The sequence below is a fragment of the Montipora capricornis genome, chromosome 12, assembly GCF_036669925.1.
Source record: "Montipora capricornis isolate CH-2021 chromosome 12, ASM3666992v2, whole genome shotgun sequence".
In the NCBI taxonomy this organism is placed as follows: Eukaryota; Metazoa; Cnidaria; class Anthozoa; order Scleractinia; family Acroporidae; genus Montipora; species Montipora capricornis.
In genome coordinates, this window is record NC_090894.1 from 31,332,438 (window position 1) to 31,344,937 (window position 12,500).

General features: G+C 38.4%; 1 protein-coding gene across 3 annotated transcripts in view; it reads left to right on the forward strand.

The window, feature by feature from the left end:
* LOC138026961 (MAM and LDL-receptor class A domain-containing protein 2-like) overlaps nt 1-12,500 on the forward strand; it is a 136,724-nt gene that overhangs the window by 41,884 nt on the left and 82,340 nt on the right. For all 3 annotated transcript variants that reach the window (XM_068874442.1, XM_068874443.1, XM_068874441.1), the window contains 6 exons: nt 1,305-1,501; nt 2,024-2,317; nt 2,659-2,955; nt 4,437-4,593; nt 4,960-5,153; nt 10,070-10,366. In XM_068874442.1, the coding sequence (XP_068730543.1) occupies nt 1,305-1,501; nt 2,024-2,317; nt 2,659-2,955; nt 4,437-4,593; nt 4,960-5,153; nt 10,070-10,366 (1,436 nt within the window). The remainder of the gene's footprint in view (nt 1-1,304; nt 1,502-2,023; nt 2,318-2,658; nt 2,956-4,436; nt 4,594-4,959; nt 5,154-10,069; nt 10,367-12,500) is intronic.

Genomic DNA, 12,500 nt, shown 5'->3' on the forward strand with positions numbered 1-12,500 from the left:
TGTGTCAGTGCGTAAATGTAGGTGTGTAAATACTTCTTGTAGTTAGTGACACCCCTTGGGGATTTTCAGAACTAATTTACAGTTCTTTTTGGGAGACTTGAGCCAGGCGTCTTTCATGTAAATTACTATTTTAATGAAGGAAACGATAGTTGTTTCACTACTAGAACATGTCACATGGCCTGGTACAGTGACTCCTTTCACACCCCTATGAAGCGAAGAAGATCTCATCACTAGTACGGACAAATGTTCCGCGTGATATGAATTACCATGTTTGGTCAATTATTTGCAGTGCGTCGATAAGTAAATAAAGAAGGTCCCATTAAAGAGATTTCGTAACCTTGCGTTAATTCAGACAATGTTTTTCAAGAGCTCCCCTGCAAGAGCATTGAGAAGTAGTTGGGACAAAATATTAATACTATAAAATGAGCACTACGTTTCATGTACTTTGCACAGAAAAACCAGCATACCGTTCCGCTGTTTATTAACGCCAACCTCATATCGCTAAATTTCTTATATTATAAAATTTTGTCTGAAATAATGCATGACGTTAGAAATGCTTCAGCACCGCCTAGCATGTGTAACCTTTAAACGAACACATCCAGCATCCACTCTTACAACACTCGCTCCTCTGCCTCAAACAATTTTTTACATAAAACGGTCAAAACGGTCAAGACTTGGTTTTTCGAAAATAGGCGAAAAAATTTGGAATGAGATGCCATGCTTTCTGAGAGAACAACCGAAATCTTCATTCAAAAACAAAAAAGGAATTCAAGCTATACTGTTCAATATTTTTGACGATGAAGAACATATTAATGACATACACAAAAATAATTCTGGAGTATAATCCTCAGCAACCAAAGTTTCAGTAAACTGTTACTAACCTTCCCATAACTTTTATACGGTAATTCAGTCTACAGTTCCTCCTCTCCTTTATCTACTATTTTCACTTTTAAATAAATTCATATAACGGAAAAAAATATTAATACAACTTGTACGTTAACTGAATAAACGGTCCGCCAAGATTAGCAAAAGCTACCTGCCGGCCGGTCTACCTGTAAATAATTTAGTAATTCAAGAAATAAAGACGTTGTTGTTGTTGTTGTTGTTGTTGTTGTTGTTGCTGTTATTGTTGATGATGATGGTTCGTAAATGGCATTTCATCAAGTTAGGCAAGTTTAAATACTTTCAGGACTCATCAATTCCCTGATTCTTTTCAGATAAAGTGCTAGCCGTGCGTCAATCTTTAAAATCAATTCATGGTATTTCATAAAAATTTTAGCTGTGCTCTCTTTTGCACCCCACAGCGAATATGTCAAAGTTTTTGATGGCAGCGGAGCACAGGTTTTCACCTGGGAAGGATGTCGAAAAAACCATACCTTGGAAACATTTCTGGAAGTACCATTTCAAGAATCACATAACGTCACGATACAGGTCTTACTTGAGAACAGACAGAGCTATTTGAAAGTTGATTATGGTACTTTAAAGGACGGCCTCTTTTCAGGTAAGGATCATGAAAACAGGTCAACATCTTAAGTGTTTTATACAGCTCGATTTGATCTGTGCACTGAACATATTTGGCAATAATCTTTCTTTAGAATCGGATCCCTTTTGTGTAAAAGCAGCTTTTAACATGCCATTTCAATACTTGTCCAATAAGTAAAACGCACAGAGTCCCTAAAAATTAACCAAAGGAAATATGGGCTTTGGACTTTATCACTGGCTGACGGCACCCTGTGGTATGCCACATAGAACACTATGATTTGCATTCAATTAGTCCTTATAATGCAATTAACCACGGACCAGCAGTAAATGAATAAATAAATAAATTGACAAATAATGAGGGAAATTTGGCGTGAGGATGTTGTTTCAGGTTTAACCTAATTTTGTAATTCTCTAACTGTGGTGTTTCATCCCAAACAAGTGTTGGGTCAAACCTTAAAATTTGTTTGCACACAATCAATATTACGAGGAAGGTAATTTATCCCTACTTGCATCTTAATAGTCTGGTGGATTTTTATTTCAGCAACCTATATCGCTGGGTGGAAGATTATCTTTGAAAACAGAACATCCAAAAGTCTGCAGTTCCGTTGGATGGATATCAACAATCGATTAAACGCTGACGTGCGCTTTTATGTAGTGATTGCAGAGAGCAGTCATAACAGTGTGCCTGTCAGGAAACTGTTCTCTCCAAATATTACATCCATTCAGATAACAGATCTTGCTCCTTATACTGAATACAACGTCAGTGTTGTAGCTATAGATGCTGACGGATCGCCGTTTGTGAGTGAGTTTCTCCTAGCAATGACGGATGAAGGGGGTGAGTAAAGTTGTTTGGTGTGTCTCTCGAGTTCTTATAACAGGTGAATTGCTTGTTGTTCCACTTTCGACCAACTTACTCTTACTCGCACAGTCTTACTCTGAATTGATACGTGATGCTATACAAATCGTCGCAGTTCCCTGTGTTAATCGATTAATTGGATGATTTTTTGAGTCGGTCTAATTTTGCAAAAGGTAGGAATTAAACAAGGGACCATCAGCCAAGCAGTTAAGCAATATATATAGCTATATATAAAATTAGAGTTTATCTGCGTTTTCTATTGAATGGACGTTTGTGGTACTCAAAACAACTGAATAGGTCTTATGCCTCTTTCGTCTTAGTTCCTACCAGTGCACCAAGTACTTTATTCATAACTAATATTTCATCGACTCATGTGACAATACAATGGAGTCCGCTTCCTCGACAGTATCACAATGGTCGACTGTTGGGTTACAAAGTGTTCTTCCAGAAGGCCTCGAATACCTCGTTTCCTGTTGATGAAAGCAGTGTAACCGTTTCCAATTCGACCTGGGTAACTTTGAGGACTCTTGACCCAGGACAGCGTTATAAAGTCTACGTGTCTGCGTTTACTTCCAAAGGAGATGGACCTCGCTCTAGTGAACATTTTGTAACCACAGGTATTTTCTGAGTGAAACATATTTAATCCGATAGCCATCTCGGTGATTACTGGTTATGGGGGGACAAGTGTTATGAGAAACATGCAAGTTACACTAAATTTAGTGTTATATCGCAATTCAGTGTTGTCAAAAAAATGATGGGGAAAGGAAAAGAGAGGCTTGATTTACTTGCTGTAGGCCTTGTAGATTTGCGAAGATATTCTTTACTGTTTTTGTTTTGACTGGGTGACAAAGTTTAAGCGTGCACTCTGAGCGTGTGACAGCTTTCTTAAACAAAAGGTTCCCTCACGTTTCCTTGTCCGGCGGGATTAGTATCCGGATGGGTGACCTAAAAAATATACCACTTATTAAGAGAAACATAGGACAGAAAATTCTATTTTAACGCTCAAAAATGTGACCTAAGCAAGGTAAAGATTTTACCTTTTACCTTAAATATTGATGCAGATTTTTTAGGAAGAGCAGAAGGAAGTTCTCTGGACAGTCATACCCGGGTTAAGGGGGGGTTACTCCCTATAATGGCCTATACGGGGAGGCTTCGCCCGAAAGGGGTGCTATTTCCAAAGGAAGGTATACGAAAGGGGTATCTTTTCTGCCAAAAGTCGTTTATAAAAGGGAAAAGGGTCGGACCTCGGGGCGGGGTATTTGTTTAATACCCCCCTTCACAAGCTTCCCGCATTGAATTTGTTTTAGTACCCCACCTTCACAAGTAAATCGCTAAATCGAAAGTGACATCGAATTCAGCGGGCGCCGTGATCAAGTTACTTTCCATGAATACACGCGGAACAAACAATACATCTGTGTCAAAATGATTGGAAGACACCAGATTTTTGTTCTTTTTAGTTTTTTCTTTCTTTCAAGTGTTTTAAAGATTGACAAGAAATGTCCCAATTCAACAGAAAGATCACAATCGCCCAACTCTTGAGGTTAACCATCGTCTCTGCAAAGTCAAAAATTTACCCTCCTAGACGAGGTTATTTATCACCAGGTAATTCCATCGTTTTGGAAATAGCAGCTGCTCCGTTACTCATTAGCGTCACAAATTCTTGCCGATTTTGGAGCTCATTTTGCTGAAACTCAAGCACGCTGCCAACAGACTTGTTTATTTTCGTGAGTTAGGCACGCGCTGCGGGCCTTTTGTCGACACGGACTTACACTCTTACACACGCTCTTACAACCTGGTGACATAGTGTGTAGTGCACATACAGTGCACTACCACAAAAAGTATTTGCATTTGAATGATTCCCCCGCATTAGCCTCCATTGCAAGCTAGTTGCAGTCCAATACTGAGAATACGAATATGGTCTATAGTGACTGAGATTGTGAAATCGAGATTCAGAGTGCGATTGAGATCAAGATCGAAATAATAATCGCGATTCTTATCGAAACCATAGCTGCGATCAGATTGAGAATGTTATTGAAGTCGTGGTCATGACAGCGAACATGATCACATTGTGGTAATTTTTTTTTCTCTCTCTCTTTAGCTTGCAGGTTGTCTGTTAACCTTTCAGTTGGTTTGATTGACGTAGCACCAGCATCTGATTATGATCCCTTAGACTGTTCTTGGACAATTGGAAAAGTTGGCATCACCAACGCAGTTGCTCTGTTTATAGTCCAGAGGATAAATATTAGTAGCTGCAGGTATTTGCTACCATTCGCTTTATTCCTAATGTCGTGTTGTTGTTGAGCATATGGAAGGAACATCGTATAGATCATCAATGTACGGTAAATGTATTTACTTTTCTATGTGAAGTCCATTAGGAGGCTGGCATGAAGTCGTAGTGGATATTGTTTATTCTTTGGCCAATTTAACACCTTAACACCCTAATATAACCTTTTAAAATGTAAACTTTAAATACTGAGATTTCGACTTGAAGGCAACAGATTCCCGCCATTCGTAACATGAAATAGTATCGGATGTTATAACTTTGGTAAGATCCCCTCAGCCAAGGACTGGTGTGATAAATGTTAGTCAACATATAAAGTTCGTCTTATACATCGTTATAGTGAACACTTGAAGATATTTGACGGGAACAAGAGTTTGGAATATCAGCAAACCGGGGATACATTTATCGATGATGAACAAATGGTCGAGGTTCCTTTCCTAAGTTCAGATGAGATCACAGTTAACATTTCCTTGACGCGTCTGGGAAGCAGCGTTAAAGCTCAGTACGTGATCTTGAGAAGTGGTCTCCTTTCAGGTAAGCATCATTAAAATTCGTTTAAAGCGGTTTCTTTTGTATCAGAGATTACTATATGAGTACGTCAGTTTTCGGTCCTTAGGCGATCGTCTCTTCACTACCGTCCCGTAGACCCTATGCAAAAATGGCTGCCTTTAAATTATTCTTTTGTTCATATTCAAAATAGCCCAACTAACCTCGTTCGGGATAACAAATTCTTTAGAATTTTTGTCTCAAAAACGAGGTTAGTTGGGCTATTTTGAATATGAACAAAGGAATAATTTAAAAGCAGCCATTTTTGCATAGGGTCTATGGTTTTTCAATTTCTTTTAATTTTAGGTAAATGATATAGAGGATATTACATGGCCGCACAGGGATACGAATTTTATCTTCGAGTGCTGAAAGTATCTCTCAGCATGAGAAGATAAAATTCGTATCCCCAACTGGCCATTTATGTAATGTTCTGTTTATTATATGGATATTGATGAAATGTCTAGATTTAAAACAAGTTGTTTTACTCTGGTCACCCACCGCTAAAACACGCATGTTGTGTAACATGAAACGAGATATGAATGAAAGTTGATGAAAATTCTGAAAAGCAAATCATGATACTGTAAAATTTTAATGTAGTAGAGAAGAATTATATTAAAGCACAAAAGTATGTTAGAATGAGAACGAAGCTCGCGTTTTATAGGGTAATCGTGTTCGTTACCGTGACAACACCTATATTCTCACATGTGAAAGATAAAAAAGGATTTGTTCATCTCGCGCGGAGAAGATATGATTTTTTAGTAAAAGGAGAAATCCTGTTAGTTCATCAGTCTCTATAATTATCTGTGATACATTCTAGTTTACTATTCTCATCCACTGATATTGAAATGTTACATGCAAACTGAGTTAAAAACATCCAACCTACCACATCCTAAGTCACAACAGGCCACATTGTTGTCTCTGCTTTGCATCAGGATTGGGTCATTTACTTGATCATTGCTGTCCTTGTTGCAATTTCGAATTTTGTTATCACAATTGTTCAATATGGCTCACCCAAGAAAATTTTAAAGTGATTCTTCAACTCAATTTCCTTTTTTAGAAAAAAAAACTTTGAACAGATTAGTTTGCAAACATTATTTCCACTTTAAAGTTATTGTCTGACTAAGAGTTAAGGTCCCCTTTAAGAGTGACGGGATGGGAAGTGTTCATTAACGGAAAACTGTAACTAGTGGAGACCAGGGCTTCCAGGAGAGAGGAGAGCTTCATCATAACCTTCCTGGCTTGTGAAGCAACATTGGCAATGAGTTTAACCTTGGAACGTCTGAACGAACTATGGACAAGGGAATTCCTTCCCTACATCCGAATGGAAATTCATAAGGAGTTTGATTCGCTTAGAGCGAACATCCCATGATTTAAACAAAGGATTTGATGAGATCGAAAAGTCTCAAAAACAACCTATACTATCAACGATAAGGATCTAAAATGAACATAAGGATGGCGTAAGAAGTCTAGACTCTTAACAGTCCCCTATTTTCCCGTTTGATCGTCAGGATCAAGCACAAAATACGAGATGGAAAATGAGAGATAAAGAATTTTAAAGGCTTTCTCTAAATTTAGAACCTGGGAATCGAAGAGTGGGGAACGAGGAATCCCTACAATAGAAATTTTGAAAACGGGGAATGTCGACATGAAAACAAAGGAGGCACGTCGAAGTTTTATTAAAGGTGTGACAATCATCTCCGGTATTGAGTTTTAATAGGAGCAAACCTTCCAAATGCGTACTTTCTGACCTAAGACATTAAAATTCACGCTTTAACCCACTGTCGCTTTTAAAACTGTGCAATAGTGCAGCCGGTAAGCCGATAAGGAGAAATAACTTTGCAGTCGGCTTGCCTCACCTGTCGACTTTTCCCCGGTTTATTTGCTGCCTTAAAGCCTGTTTTAGGGTAGTAACGGTGAAACGGTTAAAGATAATTTTGTCGTTAAAAAAAAAAAACTTGTCTTTTAGGTTAAAACAAATTCAGTGGAAACTGACATTTTACTGATATGTGATGTGATCGCAATTATTTATCTTTTGCAGCAGCGTTCTCTGTTTTGCGATGCTGATCCCGATCCATAGGCAGTTTGATAGGTAGAGAAGCTGCTGAATCGGTCAGTCAACGCATACAAACGCCTGCGCGGGAAAACGAAATGATATTGTTTTTTATGTCTGTGGTAATAAACCCTTATTGTTTTCATGGGCATACCGGTTAAGAGTATTAAGCTCCAAGGACTGAATAAGGTTGACTTTTTTTTTTAATCAGACTACTTTCATGAAGTCGATCTAACAGGGAACGAAAACTCTGATCAATATATAGTTCTTTTTGCCGGTTTGCGCAGGCCTTGTGGATTTGCATGGTGTTGTGGTTGGCGCTTTTGATTTGCATATCTAAATTTGTACCTGGTAAAAGTTTTGACTACATCTGCTTCCGCCTACGATAATGAAGATGGCAGTTGAGGTGTGTGCTGCACATTGTGATGTCTTCATATTATTTTACATGTAATTAGGTAGGTAATGAAAGTGAAAGATGCAAGGAAGGAATGAGAAATAACAAACAGCATTAATTTTTAATTTCTATCAACGTTTATTTGATACGCTATGAATTGAAAAGCAATAGGTAAAACAGGAACAGGAACATTCAATGACTAGAAGACAACATTTCGTGGTGATCGTTCTTCATCATCTTTTTGATCCATATAGTTTTTCCCACGGTACCTTGCAATACCATAAAATAGGAACAAAACTCGCTTATTATATTCGGATCGCTGATTTTTATAATATATAAATAAATGCTGTAAAAATTATCTAAGATTGTTTGAAAATGTTAATACTGAGACTGTGCTTTCTGAGGTTGCAGTTTGTGGCCGAGTCTGTCGCCCCTGTTTCTGATTTCATTTATGTCTGACAAATCGTCGCCACTGTTTATGATTTGTGCCTGAAAATTAGATTTCTGATTCAGACAATATGATTTTCTATCAGATACTGTAATCTTTGATTTTCAAAGAAAAAGGAATCGCTGTAAATATTCGAAAATTATTTACCTTCAATCGCTATGCTGAACCTTTGATATCGGTGCTCCCTGTGAGTTTCTGCCTCGTGACTCAAGTTACCCAGAACACCTCGCGAACTCGGTGAACCATACCGATACCACCTTGCGTACTCTGTTAAGCAATACCAATACCAGCTCGCACGCTTTGTTGAGAAAATGGAGATTTCTTTCCCTTGTGCAATATCTAACAATTTACAAATTCTTCCTTTTTACGTGGGGGCCTTCTTGGTTTCCCCCAGAGGCCAAAACTCCGCGGGGGCAATTAGTGGTGCGATACACATGTAACGGCCATTTACCCTGATGAAGTCAGCCGGTAAACTCGGCCGAAATATAGATGAAAAGGAAAAGTGTCTTGTTTCTCTTCACATGTAGGAGTTTATAGAGGACAAATAGCATTTTTTCCAAAAGTATCGAAAATGGCCATTTTTCGCCAAAAAGCAAAGGGGGGACCAAGGGAAAATTTTCAATTAAGGGTTTGTGACAGAACGATAATTAAGTAACCATAGACAGGGAGTTCTATAAGAATCCATGGGGCTTAGAAGATGAGGATACCCCTGACTGATTAAATTAACAGGACTAACACTAATTTTACTACCCTAACTAGCGCAACAGGTTAATTAAGTTCAAGTTCAGTAAACATTTTGAGATTCGACCAGTTTTTTCTTTTTAAAAGCGGTGTTAAAACATTTTACATTCTGGAGTTTCTTTGATCCATAGTTTTGGACCCTGGGATAATTTATCTTAAATTTGCCCATAGTTAATAGAGGGGAATGGTTATGAAACCCGGCAAATTTCTTTGTTGTATGTTTTTGCTCTCTTTTTTGGCCTTGACCGTGCACAAAACACAATAGCTGTTTACTCTGTACTGAGGAACTAACCAATAGAAACGTGTTGGTTACGTAATTCGCGCATAGTGTACGAGCGCAAAGCAAAAGATTTTGCACGGTCGTGGACTTTCCAACCTAAATCTTGGCATCTTTGTTTGCTCCTTTGATGTTTGCCGAGCTTCCAAACTAGTTCCCTCTATTAACTATGATTTGCCTAAAAGTCACACAGACTTGAAATCAGTCTTCAAGATTGTATCATGGGAGCTAATCTCACCACATCTCGTACTTTAGTATTGTATGGTCTTCTACGATTATTGCTTACCCAGACAGGAGATATCTTCTAAAAAAGCGAGCTGTGGACTTATTTCTAGTCTTCTAGCAAAGTACTGTTTTACGTCTAAACGTTCTTGACATTTATAACCTTAAGTTGGTTCTCTTATGTATAACTATCACAGTAAATTGATGCTGCGGTCATTTGCAGTTAAGGTCCGCAGAGTCCTCGTGTCTGTAGGACCCTAAGGCAATTTGCTATATTGTCCCATGGTCGAAAACTGTGGCATTCCGTGCCTCTAAGGATCTAAGCTATCCGCAATGTAATAGGAATTAACACTGCTTTTAAGAAATACTTGGTATGATCTCAAAATGTTTACTAAAATTCTAAGACTAACTCAACCTGTAACGCGTACGGTTGTTAGAGAAGTAAATTATCGTTTGCTAGATCTAGTCTTCTTAGAGGATTCCCTGTCTATGTCGTAGTAATCTCGGATTATTGAAGTGCGTCGGACAGTCGCTTTTGAGGATACTAGCATCAGTGTACTCCTCGAAATGGTTTCAATAAGCGCCGAAAACTGGATCAAAAATATATGTAAGGCTAGTTTGGACTATAAAAAGCATTTACAAACAAACGACATTGACAGATACAATAACCTATTGTTATTGAAGGTACCAATGGTCCAAACGTTACTCAGAGTTTACGTTTATGGTTGGGTCTGGACCGAGACCAAGTCTTATTGCTTTTGATTTCTTTCAGCTCCCAACTTCCCTGGCTGGAACTGTACAATTGTCAATAAAACTCCTTCGAGCATATCAGTTCAATGGACTGACCTCACAGTTCTTCTTAATCGCCAAGTTCGTCACTTCCTGGTCTTCTTAAAGTTAAACGAACATAATGGCAGCTACTCAGCTCATCAGTTTGTAAATGGCAGCGAACTGGGCACAGAAATAACTGGACTCATAGCTTCATCAATTTACACAGTGGTGGTTTTTGGAATTGATAAAATGGGGAAACCTTACAAAACCACAGACGTGCAAACTAGGACAATGAACGGTATGAAAATCATTTTACATTCCGCTTTATGTATCAAACTTTATTGGGCAAATACTAGACTATAAATATGTACAAACTAAATGAGAATATAAATAAATAAATAAATAAATAAATAAATAAAGCCCAAAAGGAGAGGGCGCGAACGGCACACTCAGACCCATGCGAGGCGCCACACCCAAAAGAATATTATGTAAAAAATAAATACACTTACTGCGGTGGCACGGACAACTCTGTGAGATAGAACACGTACAGGCCAGATCTACATCATAAACTGACGTTAAGAGGGACATAAAAATATATATCAAAAAGGACTTAAAAGAGCCCGCGCTAGTGAACCTGTCGGGGATAGCTATACTACATACAGTGTTCTACAATCTTACAATACGAACAAAGTACTAGGCTTGAAAAGTGCAAATGTTGCAGATAATAATACCCAGCTGTCTGGCCGCGACGCGTACTCGGGTAATTACTAAAAGGTTCGTTACTGCTAACATCCATATCAGTGCAGCCATGGATGGACTTACAAAGGAATAAAATGTCTTTAATTTCTCTGTAATAAGCAAGAAAGCAAGCTTTAGTTCATTTGGACACCGCTATGTGCGCATGCCAGTTCCTTTGCCCAACAATATTTTGTCGCACGCTAGTACGTACTTAACAAGTATGTTTTTAGCTTTTCTGGATATTTCTTGGAGATCCTGTTCTTTCACGGCTTTGAATTCGGCCTACTCCCTATCGTGGAGTCCAGGCGAGATGTCTTTTTAAGGGACTGGATATATGTTAAGGTTTACTCTCTCCATGACTGGTCGGTGATCTTTTGCTCCATATATTAGAAAGTGTACAGATACCTCATAATAATAATAATAATAATAATAATAATAATAATAATAATAATAATAATAATAATAATAATAAAGCAAGCCACGTCCAGAGCACTAAGCTAATTAAGAAAGTATTACTAGATGCTGAGCAATTCGTGAGATTTACTAGTGTCACTGGACGGGAAATAGTTTGATCTCGTCGTTTATTATTTTTCTGTTTGACAACGGATTATCTAGAACTCGTAGACACTGTAGCACCTTGGTACTCCCCGATCGAGCCAAAACCTGTTTACGAAAGCGCAGATGCACAAGCCTTTTGGGATGTCCCGCTGTACGCAGACCACGTGGTAGTGAGAGCCAACCGGATAGATGCTAGGGTTGTGGACCACAAGTGGAAAATTGTCACCATCTTAGAGATGAGTTGTCCATGGGTGGACAACACAGCTGCAAAAGACCAGAGAAGACAGAGAAGTATGCCCCTTGCGGCTGGAACTAAAACAACAGTTCAAAGAACACCGCATAGACCAGCACAACATCATTCTAGATGTACTGGGAGGATACTACAAAGGACTTGAGAGAACTGTTAGGGTTTTAATGGGAAGGAAGAGTAAAGAAGTCTTGATAAAGATGCAGAAGTCCGTGTTAACTTCAATTTTACACATTGCCTGCCACTTCAAAATAATGACATAAGATAAGACACTAGTAGAGCATTTTCTAAATATTTTAAGGTGATATCTCAGAGAAGGCGATTTGAATTTTTTTTTCCTTCAAGGTCTACTTAGAAGACATTTTAATGTATTAGTTTTTATAATAAGTTTTTATTTAAATTTTCTTATTTCCCGTTAACATTTAGGTTACACAACAGCGCCCTACTGTGCTTTAGCTATCGTTTAGTATACAAACGTTTGCACTGCTATAATAATAATAAACCTTAGGGGACGTCAAAATAAATCATTTGTTCTTTATGGATGACTTGAAGGTCTACGGCAAGGATGAAGCAGAGATTGAGAGTCTTGTATTGACAGTACAATTGATCAGCCAAGACATAGGAATGGAATTTGGGATTAACAGATGTGGTGTGGCACTGCTGAAGCGGGGAAAGTTGTGTAAAAGTGAGGGTAAATGGGCTGACGATAAAGGAAGTTGAGGACGAAGGTTATAAGTACCTGGACATTCTAGAGTTGGACAAGTTTAAGGAGAGGGAAATGAAAGGCATATCCCGAACAGAGTACTTAAGGCCGTTCAAATTTGTCATGAAATCTCTGCTCAATGGTAAGAACAAGATCAAAGTAGCAAACACTTGGGCTGTGTCACTC